The 21,016-nt window shown below is 48.2% G+C and overlaps 1 protein-coding gene across 1 annotated transcript; it reads left to right on the forward strand.

Annotated features, from left to right (window-relative positions):
• Positions 1 to 1,024: 1,024 nt before the first annotated feature.
• On the forward strand, positions 1,025 to 17,120 carry TSR2 (TSR2 ribosome maturation factor). Its single transcript, XM_069209348.1, has 5 exons — positions 1,025 to 1,158; positions 5,240 to 5,330; positions 8,762 to 8,853; positions 15,204 to 15,386; positions 16,532 to 17,120. Exons 1-5 carry the CDS (start codon positions 1,081 to 1,083, stop codon positions 16,694 to 16,696), a joined length of 609 nt encoding a protein of 202 aa, XP_069065449.1. The 5' UTR covers positions 1,025 to 1,080; the 3' UTR covers positions 16,697 to 17,120.
• The last annotated feature ends 3,896 nt before the right edge of the window (positions 17,121 to 21,016 follow it).

Consider the following 21,016-nt stretch of genomic DNA (forward strand, 5'->3'; position numbering starts at 1 on the left):
CATGGAGTACTGCGGTGTATGGGGGTAGAGTGTTGTCACCCACATGCTTACCTAGCCACTATTCCCATTGTGTGTCACACTCACAAAAGGGCTGTGATCAAATTGATACTTTAATGTTGCCTACCTCCATGCAATGGCGAATTGTACGGCCCTGGTCGACCTGATCTTTTGGGCTTATTGCAGCGCCCAACGCATAGGTACATTGACAATCTATTCTTGATTTGGCGGGGTCCTCAAAACGCCCTTGTTGAGTTTCATGAGTGGCTCACTTTTGTGAACTGTATCATAGCAGAAGTCCAAAAATAACACAGCAGATTTAAGAAAAGATTAGCGATTTTTAAGTTGAGCATAGCAACGTGCAAGCGCTACTTTTCCGATGTGTTGGTATCTACGGGGGCTTTTAACCACACCCACTGCACGCCCTTCACGTTCACTGGTTGGTTGGCGTGCCTTTCAAAAATCCTTTGTCATCATTGGTAAATGCTTTACGTTTGTCCCTCCATGGTGCGGTTTTGTTACCGCCTTGGAAACTGACCCTTTTATATGGATAATTGCACGTTTGCCAATACGTTTGACTGCAAGTGAACTTCTTTTTCCTTTTGTGTCTCTCCTTCGCTCTCACGCTCATGGCAGCTGTAGCGCTTTGAATCAGCTCGCTGATGTCAACTGTTTTACTTTTAATTATCTATTTATGTGGCAAGAAAAGTCCGGATTTACAACGCCAATAGCGCTAACTGGAGCAAACACGTGACCCATTGCATTGCAAATGCTTGTTTGGTGCGGTCATGAGCAGAAAGATGGAAGCCTTAGGCGCCAATACAAACTATTACGAACAATATGATTGGTTGGGACCTTGGTTATGTTGGGTACGATTGGTTACAGATTACGTTCCACACGGTGCTCATGGGATACGTAGTTTGTTTATTCCCATCTTAAAATGTCCGCGAGCAGAGCTACGCACGACAATGGCATCCATCTTGGGATGGGATCTATTCTCTCCGCTCGAGGGTTGGGCACGCCTAATTGGCACTTGCGGCGCACGTGGGAATCTCGCGCGGACCCGGAGTGGGAGCTCCGGTAATGGCGGCCAGCAGCGACAGCCGCGGGCTGCTCCAGGAGGGGATCCGCGCGGCGCTGGAGAACTGGGCCGTGCTGCAGGTCAGTGAGGCGCCCCCTCCCGCGTTCAGTGAAGTGGAACCGGCCACGGCACGAGCGCTAACCTACACCTCCTCCCCAGGCCGGGCTGGCGCGGGGCTTGACTCACAAACGGGCCGTTCAGACCAGAGCAAAGGAACGCAGAGCAATCCACCGCTTGCAAGGCCCTAGCGACCGTGCTAGACCCAGCATCAGCTAGGCACGAGCCACCCACCCACAGGCCATAGCAGCAGAGTGCAGAGCCATCCACCCACAGGCCATAGCAGCAGAGTGCAGAGCCATCCACCCACAGGCCATAGCAGCAGAGTGCAGAGCCATCCACCCACAGGCCATAGCAGCAGAGTGCAGAGCCATCCACCCACAGGCCATAGCAGCAGAGCCACCCACCTACAGTACATAGCAGCAGAGCCATCCACCCACAGGCCATAGCAGCAGAGTGCAGAGGCATCCATCCACAGGCCATAGCAGCAGTACAATCCACCCACAGGCCATTGCAGCAGAGAGCCATCCACCCACAAGCCAGAGCAGCAGAGTGATCCACCCACAGGCCATAGCAGCAGAGCCATTCATCCATAGGCCATAGCAGTAGATCACAAAGCCACCCACAGGCCATAGCAGCAGAGCCACCCAACCTGCAGTGGCAGTAGAGCCACCCACCCACAGGCCAAAGTAGCAGAGCCACCCACCCACAGGCCATAGTAGCAGAGAACAGAGCTATCCACTCACAGGCCATTGCAGTAGAGAGCCATCCACCCACAAGCCAGAGCAAGAACCATCCATCCACAGGCCAGAGCAGCAGTGTGCAGAGCCATCCATCCAGAGCAGCAGAGCCATCCACCCACAGACCAGAGCAGCAGTGTGCTGAGCCATCCATCCAGAGCAGCAGAGCTATCCACCCACAGACCATAGCAGCAGAGCCAAACATCCACAGGCCATAGCAGTAGAGCCACCCACCCACCCCACAGGCCATAGTAGAGCTATCCACCTACAGGCCATTGCAGCAGAGAGCCATCCACCCACAAGCAAGAGCAAGAGCTATCCATCCACAAGCGAGAGCACCAGTGTGAAGAGCCATCCATCCAGAGCAGCAGAGCCATCCACCCACAGGCCATAGCAGCAGAGCCATTCATCCACAGGCCATAGCAGCAGATCGCAAAGCCACCCAACCTGCAGGCCATAGCAGCAGAGCCACCCAACCTGCAGGCCATAGCAGCAGAGCGACCCGCCTACAGTGTGTCATGCTGTGAGTTACAGCTTATAAGTAATTTGCAATGCCTACCTGTGTATAAAGGTGTCGTAAACTGTCATATAATGTGGTACATTGTATGTCTTTAATAAGTTATGCAGTCTGTTGTGTAGGCTGTCATCTAGCGACTGCGCATGCAGTTGTGTAGTGATTATGTGAGCAGGTATGCAAGCATATAGCTACCATCTGGTGGCAGTGGTAACGATGAAACATTATATGCTGTCACACAGAAGCGTCAGAATCACAGCCCCTTGACCTAGTGCTAAGCAACAATGAAGTCCAATATGGAGTCAACCCAGGATTAACAGAGTACCATCCCTCTGACGTCAGTGCCAAACCAGCAGGAAACACCACAGGAGTCAACCCAAGAGTGACCGAATCCCAGCCTTTGGGGCAGTGTATGCATGAGACACAGTAGTCTGCAAAGGTGACACCTAGTAGAGTCTGGACAAAGAATGTGTTAGGTTGAGGGAAGGCAGTGTGGGAATAAGAGCTGAAAAGAAAGAACAGTAGTCTGGGCAAAAGGAAGGGTGAGGCTGTAGCTTGTTGCCAAATGTATACATTGCATTCATCCCTTTGTCACCTTGCTATGGTCTACTCAGAAGTGACAGTGTCCTCCATGGCGTGCACTGGATGCATGCAGCCAGAAGAAACGCCAAATTCTGTCTCCAAGAGCTACAGTGAAGGAGCACATGACCTGCACTGGTTACAAGCAGAGATATAAATGGCCATTGCTTCCACCCAGGAGCAGCACATGACCTGCACTGGTTACAAGCAGACATATAAATGGCCATTGCTTCCATCCAGGAGCAGCGCATGAAGTGCACTGGTTACAAGCAGAGATATAAATGGCCATTGCTTCCACCCAGGAGCAGCACATGACCTGCACTGGTTACAAGCAGAGATATAAATGGCCATTGCTTCCACCCAGGAGCAGCACATGAAGTGCACTGGTTACAAGCAGAGATATAAATGGCCATTGCTTCCACCCAGGAGCAGCACATGACGTGCACTGGTTACAGGGAGCCACATCAATGCACATTCCATCCACCCGGGGCAGACGAGAAGCAGCACTGATTACAGGCCGGCAGGTAAATGCCCATTGGGTTCACCCAGAAGCTACAGAGGATCTGTCGGTCTAGAAACAGGTATAGGTGTGCATATTGTTGAAAATGTTGTGCCTTACCAGGCTGTTTACGGGTGGCACATCAGGGACGGTTCTTATATTTTTTTTTCTCCAATTTTCCATAACTTGAAGAAGATCCAAATGGGTAGCTGAGTACTTTCCATGCAAACAGTTACTATTGCATACAAGCAGTTTACAAAATAACAGTTTTATAGGTTTCCTTACGTAAGATGAGTTTCCGGTCGCATTATTTCAAATGGACAGCTCAAAAAATAGATCCTGTAAACAAAGGTAGTATACATCCAAGTGGTTACAGAGTCAAATGTAACACCCCGTATATAGAATATTGCACTGTTTCCATTTTGATTGTTACTTGTGTAAAGGGAAAGAAGTTTGTCATCAAACATGGCCCCCGAAACCCACATAAAGCCTAGCGGAAGTTATCAGACTAGAAATTAGTCTCCAAGAATCTATTTTGCCTTCATGGATGTCTCCTGTATGACCACTTAGTGAGGTTAATAACCATAGAAGGTGTGGGGGGTTTCCTCGGGGCCATCCTATATGTCCTTTCCCTTCACATTCATCAAACGGAATCTGTGTCCACAGGAGGACATTACCAGCAGCAGTGTGTGTGAACTTGGGGAGTTAATCCCATTTAGAGAAAAACAGATATTGGTGTCCCCCTCACAAATAACCACACAATCCTAGGACAAGATATGGTAAAATTGTATTTTTTTTTTTAAATAAAAAGAATGAGCGAAAAGCGTATACTGCTGCGTAGGTTAGGTGTCATGAGAGGGACTGAGAATGCTATCAATCAAACATTTATAGAGCTCGGCCAATCACCTGTGAGGGTCTTGAGGTGCTGTCGTCCTTGACTCATAGACACATAAAGTGCATCCTATCTTTACCTTTCAGCAGTAGTCATCTAGTAAACACTAGGGTTAAGAGTTACAATGCGAAGGAGACGCAGTCCTGATGGCAGGGGCAGCTCCTCGGCATATAGAGGAAGCTTCATGGATGGGGTATCTGTTTCTCTCCAGACTTCATTATTTTTGAAGCAGTTCTGGGATTCTCCCACTGCTCAACTCGACCATAGAGATAATTGCCCCAAAGTCTGTGAAGGCACGAGTGCCACTCCTTTGCACTCCCACCAGAGTAAAAGCAATTGAATGCTTAAGACAGCAAATAGGGTGGTATCCTGAATCCTCATGTGGGACAACTTGAGATGTCTGCGTTCCTCTGTTCTGATCTACTCCTATGCCCCGTTGCAAATGTTTTTGACAGGCCTGCCGTTTTTATCATTAGTTCCTCTCCTTCAGATTCCACTGGCTTCCCCCAACCCTCTCCATTCACATTCCTTCCTCCCCCGTGGGGTTTTCTTCTCTAACATGTACCTTGGTCAAAGTCCCCTGTAGTCTCTGACACTCTCTCCCTCCCTCCTCATTCCCCCCGCATCTGTCATGGCTTCTTCCACCCAATTCTTCTGTTCCCCGAGTGCCTCGCTGCCCCCGACACTTCCACCACATGAATGCTATCTTCTTCCATCCCTGGTCCCCTCTGCTCCCCCACCCGCAAGTCAATTCTGAAACCTCCTCTGCCTCTTGCAGTCCTCCACCTTTTGCTATTGCCTCTGTTGCCTGGCAGCCCCTCAGCTCTCACCTATGAAGCCTTGCCTCTTGTTGTAACTGTCTCTGTGCTCTGTTCCTCAGATCGCGGTGGACAACGGCTTTGGAGGTGCCTACAGCCAGGAGAAGGCTGAGTGGATGGTGGGAGCCGTGGCTGAGTATTTCCACAGTAATGGTGAGAGGGAAGGGTGGCCTTCATGGGCACCGCATGGCTTCTAGGTACAGTCACTGTGTAACTAACAGTGAGATAGGGAGCAATCCTCCTGGGCAGTGCTGATTTCTGGGCTCTGTCTAAAGTGAGGATATGAAGAGCTCCTGGTGTGTGTGTGTTGGGGGGTTAACAGAGCAGCTTCTTGGCAGTGTCAATATGTAGTTGTTCTGCTCTGCTTCAGACTGAGAGGGAATGCAGTGAAAGGAATGCTAAGAATGCAGCATTCTTAGTCTGAGTAATGAATGTATTAAGACACTTCTCAAATTTCATACATGGAAAGAATAACATGAGCTTTTATTTCAAATGCAGCAACACATGTGCAGTTCGAAAAATAATCACAGCATTAAAAAAAATAATGATCACAGAAACAAAGAAAATGCAATATTATATATGCTACGTATTCATGCACAATGCAAAGCTGAAAATAAGAATTAAAAATGCATCGCCATGGCGCTTGACACCCCGGCTTCATCCCTTTTCCTGCCAACTTCAGGTGGTGGAACCCAGAACGACCGAGACAGAAGGGAGAATAAACTGCAATGGGATTTATTTTCTGAGCAAGGCATCCCTTCTCAGATGAGTTCCTTCTTCCTCTAGTCCCCAAGTCCCCCCACCTTATATCCCTTAAACGGACATAAGAGGAATGTTCTAGAACCTCCCCCCCCCCTAGTGTTTAGAACACACACACCAGACTGGCCAAATCTCACTGCGTTTTTCCAAGACCGAGCTGAACCTTCCTCCCTCATAACATTCTCAGCCGGGTACCTGCTCACCTTCAGCGCTTCCCCATGTTTTGCTCCTTTTCCTGGTGTGAAGAGCAAAATAAGTTTAATAAGCTGTGCACGGAAAAATACCTGCGCCACCAATGTGACGGTGTTTGCAGCTAAGCTAAGCACAAAATGGAGTCAGTGTTCAAGATGGGGCTGGTGGTTAAATACAGATAACATTACAGTAGGTAACAGTGTCGACACAGTGGGACTTTGCTCAGAGAGTGGCAGATTCATTAACTATGTAAAGAGACACCAGAGGCTGTGTACAGAGAATCACTGATTCATTAGCAGGATAAAGAGACCCCTAAGGCAGTGTACAGAGAGTGGTAGTTTCGTTAACAGGATGGAGAGACCCCTGGGGTTGTGTACAAAGAGTGTCATTAACATTGTGAAGAGACACCGAGGGCTGTATACAGAGAGTGCCAGATTCATTAACAGGATAAAGAGACACCTGGGGCTGTGTACAGAGTACAAACAAAGAAGAGAGGGACCAGGAGTATTCTGGTCCAGTGTACAGCCTTCCAGCAGTAGTAATAGAAAAAGAGTACACTGTTCCAAACAATAACACCAGGAGACCTGTGATCTCAGGAGCTAGAACCCTCAAGCATCACATTGGACGACTAGCATCATCATTGGGAATTGCTCCTCACTAGGCTGGCGCTGCAATGCCTAGTGGGCACTCCAGTGCTAGGGTGCTCTCAGCCAAAGTAACGTGATGCTCAAAGTCACCACCAAAAGTGTGCAAAAATAAGTTAAAATTGGTTATTCATCCATAAACCACCATCATTTATTCAGATCAAGATAACATGGGTGAAGACCAAGATTAAAAATGAAGTGTTGAAAGAAAAATGAGGATAATGCTCAAAGTCTTTCTAAGGTGATCAAATCAAGGCTCATTGAAATTAAAAGGACCTTAATTTAACTGGTCGACATGTTTCGCGTCCATTGGTCCAGCCGGATCCATTGACGCTTCATCAGGACCTATACAGTTCATTAGTGAAAGTAAATATCACAAACACGAATATGTTCAAAAATATGTGAGTTAACTTGGAGTCAAGTCAACTGGTTGACACAGGTAACCTAGGGAACAAAGGAACAATAGACAAATGTCGGAATATCGAATGAGTTACACAAAGACTCAACAAGGTACACCACACATCTTCGTATGCTTACCGTTTCATTTGAGAGAATAGAGACCCCTGGGGTGTGTAGAGAGTGGAAGAATCATTGACAGGTTAGAGACCCCTGGGGCTGTGTACAGAGTGACAGATTCATTAACAGGGTTGAAACCCCTGGGGTGTGTACAGAGAGTAGCAGATTCATTAACAGGATAGAGACCCCCGGGGCTGTGCACAGAGTGGCAGGTTCACTAACAGGATAGAGACCCCCGGGGCTGTGCACAGGGTGGCAGATTCATTGACAGGATAGAGACCCCCGGGCTGTGAACAGAGTAGCAGATTCATTGACAGGATAGAGACCCCCGGGGCTGTGAACAGAGTGGCAGATTCATTGACAGGATAGAGACCCCCGGGGCTGTGAACAGAGTGGCAGATTCATTGACAGGATAGAGACCCCCGGGGCTGTGCACAGAGTGGCAGATTCATTGACAGGATAGAGACCCCTGGGGCTGTGCACGGAGTGGCAGATTCATTGACAGGATAGAGACCCCTACCCCTGGGGCTGTGCACAGGGTGGTAGATTCATTGACAGGATAGAGACCCCCGGGGCTGTGCACAGGGTGGCAGATTCATTGACAGGATAGAGACCCCTGGGGCTGTGCACAGAGTTGCAGATTCATTGACAGGATAGAGACCCTACCCCTGGGGCTGTGCACAGGGTGGCAGATTCATTGACAGGGTAGAGACCCCCGGGCTGTGCACAGAGTGGCAGATTCATTGACAGGGTAGAGACCCCCCAGAGCTGTGCACAGAGTGGCAGATTCTTTGACAGTTTAGAGACCCCCGGGGCTGTGTACAGAGTGGCAGATTCTTTGACAGTTTAGAGACCCCTGGGGCTGTGCACAGAGTGGCAGATTCATTGACAGGATAGAGACCCCCGGGGCTGTGCACAGAGTGGCAGATTCACTGACAGGATAGAGACCCCCGGGGCTGTGCACAGAGTGGCAGATTAATTGACAGGATAGAGACCCCCGGGGCTGTGCACAGAGTGGCAGATTAATTGACAGGATAGAGACCCCCGGGGCTGTGCACAGAGTGGCAGATTAATTGACAGGGTAGAGACCCCCCGGAGCTGTGCACAGAGTGGCAGATTCATTGACAGGGTAGAGACCCCCCGGAGCTGTGCACAGAGTGGCAGATTCATTGACAGGGTAGAGACCCCCCGGAGCTGTGCACAGAGTGGCAGATTCATTGACAGGGTAGAGACCCCCCGGAGCTGTGCACAGAGTGGCAGATTCATTGACAGGGTAGAGACCCCCCGGAGCTGTGCACAGGGTGGCAGATTCATCAGCAGGCTCACAATCCTTGCATTCTCCAGATAAAGATCTTTTTCAGACTTATTTCATACTTGCTGTTCTCGACCTGCTTTAGGTAGTTCTGCGCTCCTCTGGGTAAAGGCATGACTCATTCCATTCTCTGCTGAAAACCTGTTTTCTTTCCCTGTCAGCTGACCTGGAGCAGTATGAAGTGGAGGAATTCCTGTCGGAGCTGATGAACACCGAGTTTGACACCCTGGTGGAAGACGGCAGCTTGCCTGAGGTGAGGGAGATCCGAAACAAGCCAGGGCTTGTGGTCTTGAGAGCAGTGCACAGCACGCCGAACCCAAATGTGAAAGATAGCCGCCAAGTAACCTGGGCAGGTGTGTGTTACTTGTAATGGTGCACCGATCCACTGATTCAGTGAACCCTGGACACAGATGTGGGCCTGCACAGTGCTACGTGGGGTGACACATGTAGTGAGGACTAGATGTGTTGAATTGTGGCAATATCTGATAAAGATAAAGAAATGGTGAAAACTCAGCAAACCATCATTTTAGGCAATATAAATACTTTTACGAAGAGGCACATTTATCAAATAACGAATGGAGAGGTAGAATTCCACAATCTCACATTGGCAGATATATTACTAACCAGATAACGTAGACTTAGTGAGCACCAGATGAAGAGACGGAGTTCTGAATACCAACTGAGAAGTTATATTCGTGAAAACCTGAAGAAGAGAAAGGTCAACCAGTTAAATGGGCAGATGTAACTAAGGTCTTTCAAAGAGACCGAATCAATATCCTCCAGACAGGTTTAGGCTCTGTCCAGCACGAGACGTATTAATTGATGATGAGATGAACATTTGGGTCTATTCAATAGCATTGGTAGAGTTGTATTTAGTAAGTAGCAGATTAAGGTGCAGATTGAGTGAATACTAGACAAGTATCTTAATACCAAATTAAATGCCCGGTTAAGACAACGCCGCACAATTAGGTGAATTTATTGAACACTTAGGTGGTCATTACAACCTCGGCGGTCTTTTAAGAAGACCGCCGAGGGACCGCCGTGCGGAAGACCGCCAGTAGTGGCGGTTTGCCGCTCGGCGTATTATGACCGTTGGCTGCCCTCTGTCGTTTTTCCGACGGAGAGCCACCAACAGCCATACTTGCGGGCGGCGGGGAAGTGGAGGTTGCTCCACCTCCACCGCCATGCCAACAGAACACCGCCGAGCTAATCACGTCCTCTGATTCTGCGCGGCGGTGTTCTGTTGGCGGTGTGGTGTTGGCGGAGCTGCCCCCATGGCTCCCGTCCCCTCCCGGAGGATCGACAGAACAGGTAAGTCAATCGTCCGTTAGGGGAGGGGGGTGGGGGCGTGTTGTGTGGGTGCATGGGGGTGTGCGTCTGTGTATGTAGGGGGGTGTGTGAGTGCGTGTATGCTTGCGGGGGTGTTGCGTGTTTCGGAAATGTGTGCTTGTCTGTCTCTATATATGTCTGTATAGATGTGTGCGTGAATGTGGATGTACGTGTCTGCGTGTGTGTGTGGATGTTGGCATGTATGTCGGTGTGTGTGCGTGTATGTGTGTTGGTGGTGCCTGCGTGCGTGTCGGGTGTGTATGTGTAAGGTAGTGTCGGGGGTCGGGGTGGGGTGGGGAGGGGGGCCATGCCACCTTTGGGGGGTGGCAGGGGTGGTGGGAGGTGTAGGGGAGGGAGTCGGGGTGGGTGGTGGGAAGAGACCCCTATCAGTGCCAGGGAAGGAATTCCCTGGCACTGATAGTGCTTACCGCCATGGATTTCATGGCGGTTCCTACCGCTGGAAATCCACGGCGGTAAGCCGGGTCACAATACCGGCGGCGGTATTGTCACGGCCGCCGGGCTGGAACGGGGAAGCGGCGGATGACCATGGCGGTAACCGCCATGGTCATGATACTAAAAAAAAGACCGCCAGCCTGTTGGCGGTCTTACCGCCTGTAGGAAGTTGGCTCTGTATGCACTATTTCAAAGTAAGGAATAGTATGCACAGAGTCCAAGGGTTCCCCTTAGAAGTAAGATAGTGGTAAAAAGAGATAATACTAATGCTCTATTTTGTGGTAGTGTGGTCGAGCAGTAGGCTTATCAAAGGAGTACTGTTAAGCATTTGTTGTACATACACACAGGCAATAAATGAGGAACACACACTCCGAGACAATTCCAGGCCAATAGGTTTTTGTTATAGAAAAATATATTTTCTTAGTTTATTTTAAGAACCACAGGTTCAAATTCTACATGTAATATCTCATTTGAAAAGTATTGCAGGTAAGTACTTTAGGAACTTTGAATAATCACAATAGCATATATACTTTTTACATAAAACACATATAGCTATTTTAAAAGTGGACACAGTGCAATTTTCACAGTTCCTGGGGGAGGTAAAGTAATGTTAGTTCTTGCAGGTAAGTAAACCACCTACGGGGTTCAAATTGGGGTCCAAGGTAGCCCACCGTTGGGGGTTCAGAGCAACCCCAAAGTCACCACACCAGCAGCTCAGGGCCGGTCAGGTGCAGAGTTCAAAGTGGTGCCCAAAACACATAGGCTTCAATGGAGAAGGGGGTGCCCCGGTTCCAGTCTGCCAGCAGGTAAGTACCCGCGTCTTCGGAGGGCAGACCAGGGGGGTTTTGTAGGGCACCGGGGGGGACACAAGTCAGCACAGAAAGTGCACCCTCAGCGGCACTCGGGCGGCCGGGTGCAGTGTGCAAACACGTGTCGGGTTTTCAATAGGTTTCAATGAGAGACAAAGGGGTCTCTTCAGCGATGCAGGCAGGCAAGGGGGGGCTCCTCGGGGTAGCCACCACCTGGGCAAGGGAGAGGGCCTCCTGGGGGTCACTCCTGCACTGGAGTTCCGATCCTTCAGGTCCTGGGGGCTGCGGGTGCAGGGTCTTTTCCAGGCGTCGGGATTTCAGAGTCAGGCAGTCGCGGTCAGGGGGAGCCTCGGGATTCCCTCTGCAGGCGTCGCTGTGGGGGTTCAGGGGGGGCAACTTTGGTTACTCACAGTCTCGGAGTCGCCGGAGGGTCCTTCCTGAGGTGTTGTTTCTTCACCAGTCGAGTCGGGGTCGCCGGGTGCAGTGTTGCAAGTCTCACGCTTCTTGCGGGGATTGCAGGGGTCTTTAAATTTGCTCCTCTGGATACAAAGTTGCAGTCTTTGTTGAACAGGGCCGCTGTTCTCAGGAGTTTCTTGGTCTTTTGGAAGCAGGGCAGTCCTCTGAGGATTCAGAGGTCGCTGGTCCCGGCAAAGCGTCGCTGGAGCAGTTTTCTTCTGAAGGAGGGAGACAGGCCGGTAGGGCTGGGGCCAAAGCAGTTGGTGTCTTCTTCTTCTCTCCAGGTTTTTTCAGCTCAGCAGTCCTCTTCTTCTTTAAGTTGCAGGAATCTAGTTTCCTAGGTTCTGGGGTGCCCCTAAATACTGAATTTAGGGGTGTGTTTAGGTCTGGAAGGGCAGTAGCCAATGGCTACTGTCCTTGAGGGTGGCTACACCCTCTTTGTGCCTCCTTCCTGAGGGGAGGGGGGCACATCCCTAATCATATTGTGGGAATCCTCCATCTGCAAGATGGAGGATTTCTAAAAGTCAGAGTCACCTCAGCTCAGGACACCTTAGGGGCTGTCCTGACTGGCCAGTGACTCCTCCTTGTTTTTCTCATTATCTCTCCTGGACTTGCCGCCAAAAGTGGGGGCTGTGTCCAGGGGGCAGGCATCTCCACTAGCTGGAGTGCCCTGGGGCATTGTAACACGAAACTTGAGCCTTTGAAGCTCACTGCTAGGTGTTACAGTTCCTGCAGGGGGGAGGTGTGAAGCCCCTCCACCCAGAGCAGGCTTTGTTTCTGTCACCAGAGAGCACAAAGGCTCTCACCGCATGGGGTCAGAAACTCATCTCTCAGCAGCAGGCTGGCACAGACCAGTCAGTCCTGCACTGAACAATTGGGTAAAATACAGGGGGTATCTCTAAGATGCCCTCTGTGTGCGTTTTTTAATAAATCCAACACTGGCATCAGTGTGGGTTTATTATTCTGAGAAGTTTGGTGCCAAACTTCCCAGTATTCAGTGTAGCCATTATGGAGCTTTGGAGTTCGTTTTTGACAGACTCCCAGACCATATACTCTTATGGCTACCCTGCACTTACAATGTCTAAGGTTTTGCTTAGACACTGTAGGGGCATAGTGCTCATGCACCCATGCCCTCACCTGTGGTATAGTGCACCCTGCCTTAGGGCTGTAAGGCCTGCAAGAGGGGTGACTTACCTATGCCACAGGCAGTGTGAGGCTGGCATGGCACCCTGAGGGGAGTGCCATGCCGACTTAGTCATTTTCTCCCCACCAGCACACACAAGCTGGCAAGCAGTGTGTCTGTGCTGAGTGAGGGGTCCCCAGGGTGGCATAAGATATGCTGCCGCCCTTAGAGACCTTCCCTGGCATCAGGGCCCTTGGTACCGGGGGTACCAGTTACAAGGGACTTACCTGGGTGCCAGGGTTGTGCCAATTGTGGAGACAATGGTACATTTTAGGGGAAAGAATACTGGTGCTGGGGCCTGGTTAGCAGGGTCCCAGCACACTTCTTAGTCAAGTCAGCATCAGTATCAGGCAAAAAGTGGGGGGTAACTGCAACAGGGAGCCATTTCTTTACACCGCCGCTTTAACGCCGTCGCCAGGGTTGTAATGACCCCCTTAGTGAAGGTGTAGCCTCAAAAGGTGACAGTGGTGCAGATTAAGACAATTCTGAAAGAAGCAACAGATTAATTAAAAGCCAGACATGAAAGTAAAATAAATCAATAGTTGAGAAAGACATCAAACTAGTGAATATTGGGTGAAGAGGTAGATTTGGCGAGAGTACCAATGAAAAGGCAGGTTTAAGATATGGCAGATGACCAGGCACCTTTGAGTAATATTGAAGAAAGAGGCAGATTTAGTAAATACTGGTTGAAGAAGCTTATTTAGTAAATATTGGACAAGGAGGCAGTTTAGTGATTGCCGGGGAAGATTTACTGAATGTTGATGAAGGGGTAGAATACTTGACGAAGGGGTGGATTTGTGTTGCTAACAGACAAAGTATATTTCTTCAGTGCTGATGTAGACTAAGGGGTGGATTTAGTGACTGTGGGACAAAGGCGCATATTTCTTTAATGCTGTAGCTGAAGGAAGGATCAATGACTGCCTTATTAAGAGATACATGTAGGAACTTACAGCGAAAAGGGCAGACTTGGTGAATATTAAATTAAGGTACAGGTATACTAAATGGAGATTTGGAGACCGATAAAGTGAAAAGCAAGCAAAAGCAACATTGGTAAATGGCAGCTAAACTGCTAGATTTAGTGAAAACTACTCAAGATGCAGATGTGGTAAAAATGGATGGAGGCAAATTTTGCTATGATTGACTAAGGATGTACATTTAGTAAATATCTGATGAATAGGAGGATTTTATGTCTATCTGACAAAGAAATGTTTAACTAATATCTGGTAGAGAGGTGGATTTACCAAATGTCCGACAATGAGATGGATTTAGTGAATATTCAACAATGAGATGAATTTAGTACATACGCAATAATAAGCTGACAGGGAGGTGGATGTACTGATAGTAGACAATGAGGTGGATTTAGTAAATGCTTAACAATGAGATGGATTTAGTGAATATTCAACAATGAGATGGATTTAGTGAATGCTTGGCAATGAGATGAATTTAGTACATACGCAATAATAAGCTGACGGGGAGGTGGATGTATTGATAGCAGACACTGAGGTGGATTTAGTAAATGCTTAACAGTGAGATGGAGTTAGTGAACATTCAACAATGAGATGGATTTAGTGAACATTCAACAATGAGATGGATTTAGTGAATAATCAACAAATACGTGGATTTAGTGAATAATCAATGAGGTGGATTCAGTGAATATTCAACAATGAGGTACTTTTGTTGAATATCCAACAACCAGGTGGATTTAGTTAATATCCAACAACCAGGTGGATTTAGTGAATATCCAACAATGAGGTGGATTTAGTGAATATCCAACAATGAGGTGGATTTAGTGAATATCCAACAATGAGGTGGATTTAGTGAATATTCAACAATGAGGTAGTTTTAGTGAATATTCAACTATGAGGTAGTTTTAGTGAATATTCAACTATGAGAAGGATTTAGTGAATATTCAACTATGAGGTGGATTTAGTGAATATCCAACAATGAGGTGGATTCAGTGAATATTCAACAATGACGTTTATTTAGTGCATATCTGACAATGAGATGGATTTAGTGAATATCCAACAATGAGATGGATTTAGTGAATATCCATCAATGTGGTGGATTTAGTGAACATCCAACAATGATAAGGATTTAGTGAATACTCAGTAAATGACTAGGAAGCCGGTTTAGTGCCTGTCTGATGAAGGGATGACTTTTTGAATACCTGACAATTTATCAGACACGATCAACATTAGATTGAGTTTTAGGAAAAGCAGATTAGTGAAAAGTCTGGTTTGAACAAATAACAAAAGGCAACTAAAAGACGAAGCGGTAGATGAAAGAATACCCAGTAAAGAGGCAGGTTAGTGCGTGTGAGATGATTTTCTTCCTCTGTAACCTGTGGTTTGTCCCTTCTATCCGGGGCCCCAGGTGGCTCAGCAGCTCTGCACCTTCAGTCGGCAGTGCCAGCGCGGTGAGGTGGCAGCCATGCAGGAGAGGCTAGCCCAGCTCTGCCAAAGGAAGAAGCATGTAAAAGTGAGCGCTGTGCAGGGCCGAGCGCCAGGCCAAGAGGAAGACGACAGCGAGGAAGAGGAGGACGACGAAGAAGAGGAGGTAATTGCTTCTATTAGATGTCAGCCGGGACCTGTGTTTAATGTGGTGACATCTGTCGATCTGAATTCCATAGCTTCTGTTTTGTGTGTACAATATCAAAATGGTGGTTTTACTGCTTGGGGCACATCAAAATGATCATTTATACCCAGGAGACTGTAATTAGCATTAGCATCGTCCCACTGTACTGTACCAAGGGAGCTTTTCTCGCCCATGCATCTTGCTTATAGCATACCTTTCAGATCCGGCTCCTTGGCCAAGAACGAGAGGCATCGGCCATCATCTGTGCCAGACTGCCGTGCCACTGGGTGATAGAGCGGATATCTGTCTGAGTGAAAGACTCTGTCCCCGAGAGCGTTCACTTGACTGAGTGAGAGTAAGACACAGGCAGTGCCCATCCACACCCTCACTTCCACATCTAGCGCCTTTGAAGCCCCTTTAATAACCCCAGTCACTGATCCTCATTTGTCAGCCTTGCAGACATATGGCTTGTAGTTAACCAAGAGGTTTTTTTGTGAGAGGTGAAGTCACTTACTGGATAAACCAGGACATGGTATTTGTATAGTGCCCACAAGTAGAAGCTTCTAGCAGCTTGTGTGCACACGCGAGGAGCTGCTCAGTTGCTGGGTGTATTACCAGGGTAGATACAGATGTGCATTTCAGTGTTTCAAAGCTCCAAGGGACTAGCAGAGATGGACTGACTTACAGGGATCTTGAGAGATTCAGGTTACTTTGGAGGGCTGGGGCTGGAACCCAACAAATAGCCCCCCCCCCCCCCCTCAGGGGGTATCCTAGCCATCTCTGCCTGCCTTTTATTTAGTGTTTTCAAAGGTAAGCACATCAGACACCAAGGCACGTTGGTTGCCAGCATTGTGTATTGTGAGGCAGGACAGGTATTGCAATGCGGCCTGCAGCAGCCACTGGGGACAATCTGGCAGTTCTGCAACATCACATTGCGTGGCGGGTCAGCGGAGCTTACTGCTGGTAGATATTTAAATGTAAGCGGTGGACCTGGGAGCTGCTAGCTGCAGGGGGCACCTCTCCTTGCAGGAAGAGGTGTAAAGGGTGTTGTACTGGGCTGGCAGGCATAGGAAGGGCTGAGACATGGATAGCCCTACCTCAGCTCAATATCTTTCTCTTGTTTCCAGGCAATGGATTGCGAGGAGCCCCCTTCACTGGTCCGTGTGTCCTCCCCAGAGGCAGCGTCACCTGGCAGCCATGAAACAACACCAAAAGTGGACTCCACTGAGACAGACTTTCAAGAGGAGGCGGCTGCGGACGGGTGGACAGTTGTGCGTAGGAAGAAAAAATAACTCCAAATAAATTTTTAGGGGCATAAGCAGCACCTTAACCGATGCAGCAAAGAAACACAAGGCAGCGATCATATATTTTGTTTTTTTACATATTTATACCTTTTATAAAGAGATTCCTTGTAGCCTTGCTGGGATTCTCAGCAGTGAGGTTCCTCCGCTGGAAGCCCCCCTAGCCAGCAAGCGTAGACCTCTGCGATGCTTACAAACATGGCCGGGGCTGTGGGACTGCGGCTCACAGCCGGTATAGTGCACCTGGCCATCCGAGGTCTCCACCGGTCCTTTCACCGAGAGGAAGGACCCGGAACGAGGCAAGGCCCAGACCCACCTTCCGCCACAGAGGCACCAGGACTCCCCTCTTTGCCAAGACTGTAAATCACTTACAAAAAGGAACACCTTTTCTGAGGATTAAAACAATGTATCTTTATCATTTTCTGACGTGTTATGTTGTAATGAGGATGCGAATGCCAATGATTTGGTGAGTAAAAGTGGCAGCGGCGGTTATATAAGGCCTCAATACTATCACAGATATGTGTAGTTTCAGTTTGTGAGTTTGTTTTCCTAAACTGAGCCACATAAGTTTCATACTTATTTAAATGTATGAACAAAACACACCCAATGGGTTATGCAGAACAGATAACACAGCATACAAGGGCACAAAGGAAGTGATGCCCAGCACTGCTAGTTGTGTCAAACACTATGCGCAGGACAAACCACATCTGGTTGGAAAAATAAATAAGGTAGGACAGCTTTCAGGCGCGTCAGCATCCAACACACGCTTAGTAACATAATGATAGTGACCACTACCCACCTCAGCGGTGAAGAACTGGGTGAATCCGTGTATGGAGTGTCCAAACGCATGTTTAAAACATTGGGTGAATCCCTGTATGGGGTCTCCAACTGCATATTTAAAACATTGCGTGAATCCCTGTATAGACTCCCTAACCCCATGTTTCAAACATTGGTTGAATCCGTGTATGGACAGTCCAACCCATGTTTAAAACATCGGGTGAATCCCTGTGTAGACTCTCCAACCACATGTTTAAAACATTGGGTGAATCAGTGTGTGGACTCTGCAACCCCATGTTTAAAACATTGTGTGAATCCCTTTATGGACTTTCCAATGCCACGTTTAAACATTGTGTGAAACGTGATGCGGCCTCTCAAATGCCATGTTTAAAACTTTGGGTAAATTCCTGTGTGGAATCTCCAACCCCACGTTTAAAACATTGTGTAAATTCCTGTATGGACTCTCCAACCCCACGTTTAAAACATTGGGTTAATCCATGTGTGGATTCTCCAGCCCCACTTTCAACACATTGGGTCAATCCCTATGTGTTCTCCTCAACGCCACATTGAAAACATTATGTGAATCCGTGTATGGACTCTCCAACCCCACATTTAAAACATTGGGTAAGGCCCTGTATGGGCTCTCGAATCCCACGTTTGAAACATTGGGTGAATCCCTGTGCTGAATCTTCAACCCCATGTTCAAAACATTTTGTGAATCTCTGTGTGGACTCTCCAACCCTGTGCTCAAAACATTGGGTGAATGCCTTTGTGGACTCTCCCAGTGCCATGTTGAAGACATTGAGTGAATCCCTGTGTGGACTCTTCAATGCCACATTTAACATATTGTGTGAGTCCCTGTATGGACTCTACAGCGCCACGTTTAAAACTTTGTGTGAATCCCTGTAAGGACTCTCCAACCCTGCGTTCACAAAATTGGGTGAATCACTGTGTGGAGTCCTCAACGCCACGTTTAAAACATTGTGTGAATCCCTGTATGGATTTCGCAACGCTACGTTTAGGCATTGTGTGAATCCCTGTATGGACTCTCTAACCCCACGTTTAAGACATCCCCATGTTTAAAACTTTGTGTGAATCCCTGTATGGACACTCCAACCTCATGTTTAAAACATTGGGTGAATCCCTGCATGGAATGTTCAACCCCACGCTTAAAACCAAGATTGGGTGAATCCTTGAGTGGACCCCCCAATCCTGTGTTCAAAAGATTGGGTAAATCCCTGTTGGCTCTTCAACTCCATGTTCAAAACGCCCAGAAAAGTGATTAAAATAGTGGTTTTTTTGGACATTTCTTACCATTCTGTCTTAGATGGCACCCGTTGCTGGACCAGGAACTGTTGAACTTTTACCTTGCTGCCCTCGCATGGTGGAAGTTTCTCAGGCCAGCTGATTTCTGTGGGGTGATGCTCTAAGGGCCAGATGTATGAAATTCCTATTTTGCATTTCCTAAATAGCGAATCCTAGACTAGGAATCGCTATTAGGAAATCAAAACTTAAGAAATGCTACACCATTCCTTCATATGGGCCTAAAGGCAATCGGAAATCCCAAATTAGGAAATGCAAACCCAAGGGTGCCTAAGGGACTAGGGCCCCCCTTAATGCACCCCAAAAAAAGTGGTGCACATGTAAAGCCCACAAATGCCAGAGGGGCATTTGCGTGCTACTTGGCATGCTCTGACAGTAACCAAGCTGCAAGCACACAGGCTGAGATGACTTGCACATGGAGGGACTTTGGGGTGATTTTTGCAGTGATGCGAAAACGGAAAAACAAACTAAAGAGACTGAGGTTACTTGGACCACGAGAGAGAGAGAGAGAGGGATCAGCCTTCAAATACCTGGAGATTTCAGAGAGGCCAAGGGAAATTGACGATCTAGAGCTTTGTGTCATAATATATTTTTCTCAATCAGCAGAGACTCTGGCCTGATTTAGAGTTAAACTCCCATTATATCCAATGGGAATCGTAAAACTGTGGGTGGGAAATCGGTCACATTTGTGACAGAGTGACCCATCCTCCAAACTCCATATCAGGCCCTCTGCCTTGCTTCCATCCAGTTTGAGCACACTGCGACACATCCACGGCCGTGTGGTACTTACCCTGTCACGGAGCCGGCAGCTTTGGAGAGGAGTCCTGATCCGGGTGGGTGATTGTGGAGTGTCCGTGGCCTCAGAGAGGGCTGTGAAACCACCTGACCTGATAAGGGGTGTTCAGAGTCAAGACCCTGCCGGCCTTTGCAGATCTGAAGGTGGGGTGATACCTCTGGAGGGCCTTAATCACCCGGGGATACAAGCATCCTGGGGTACTTAAATCAAATATCCACAAGTGTAAACGGGGAAAAATCACATTAAAATGAAAAAGTAATGACAAATAGTTCAGGGTACGGTGAGTAGGGAGTGCTTTGAAAAAAGGGGTGCTTATGGGTGTCACCCCCATAAATAAACATAGTAAAAAAGAAAGGGTGAGGTTACATGGATTTCTTCTTTCTAAAATACATTTTAAAACAAGCGTAAGCAAAGCCAGTATCTCTGACCTCGGTAAGTCAGCTGTGCTTTTTAAAATATATTTTTTGTAAACTTATGCAAAGAATGGGCAAACCTATAAGGAATATAAAAAGGAATGAGTTGTTGAGGCCCAGGCACTGAAGTGTGCACCTCAGATGGCTGTGCACTTGGGATCAAAGCGTTAGCACTCAGTGCACAGCAGCCACTGCCCATGCTGTAGACTGAGGTGGGTGGAAGCAAACTGTGATTGACACTTGAAGAGACCAATGGAAGAAGATGAGAACCCCTCTGAGTATGCATATATATTTATTATAAAAATTCATTATTTTAAAACAGACAAGCAGTTCCATTCGCAGTTGATCCCCACCCGTACTGATAGGTAGACCGGATTAGCAGCAGAGACAGGTATGATGCACATTTACTGTCCGACAGAGGTATGTTGTGAGAAAATACACTCTCTTTCCGAATGATAGTGTAAGCTCAGCTGACGAGAGAGCAATGAACCGGTTAACTGTAAACCGTAACCTTTATCCATTTGTATCAAGGCAGGGGCAGACCATGATAGTGGTACCTGAGACAGACGTGCACTCTGCTCTACCGGGGGGTGGTGGGGGTTGGTGACTGATATCCTACCCCAACCCATTAAAGGCAAGGTGGCGAGGGCAGAGATGAGTGTGGGTGAGAACCAGGGCACAGCTGTAAGGATGATGGTCACTGTTACATGAGAGGCCCTGATGTATGTAACATCCAGGCCCATGTCCCTGCTGGGATCCCAAGATGGAGCTCGTCGGGAGGCCTCAGAGGGAGCCAAGTGCTGGAGTTCCCATCTTTGAATCCTCCTGGATTCATCAGTGTGTGGTCCCAGTCGTTGGCAGCTGGGCGCCTCTACAAGACCCTGGTTTCTTCTCTGTGCAGGGCTTTGCTCTCAGCCCACTTTGAGGCGGCTTGGAGCCGCGCTGCTAATGTAGGAAGATAATGTGCTCTCCCACTTCATAGTGACTACTGTTTGGCAACCA

This window comes from Pleurodeles waltl, chromosome 10, assembly GCF_031143425.1.
Source record: "Pleurodeles waltl isolate 20211129_DDA chromosome 10, aPleWal1.hap1.20221129, whole genome shotgun sequence".
NCBI classification, from domain to species: domain Eukaryota; kingdom Metazoa; phylum Chordata; class Amphibia; order Caudata; family Salamandridae; genus Pleurodeles; species Pleurodeles waltl.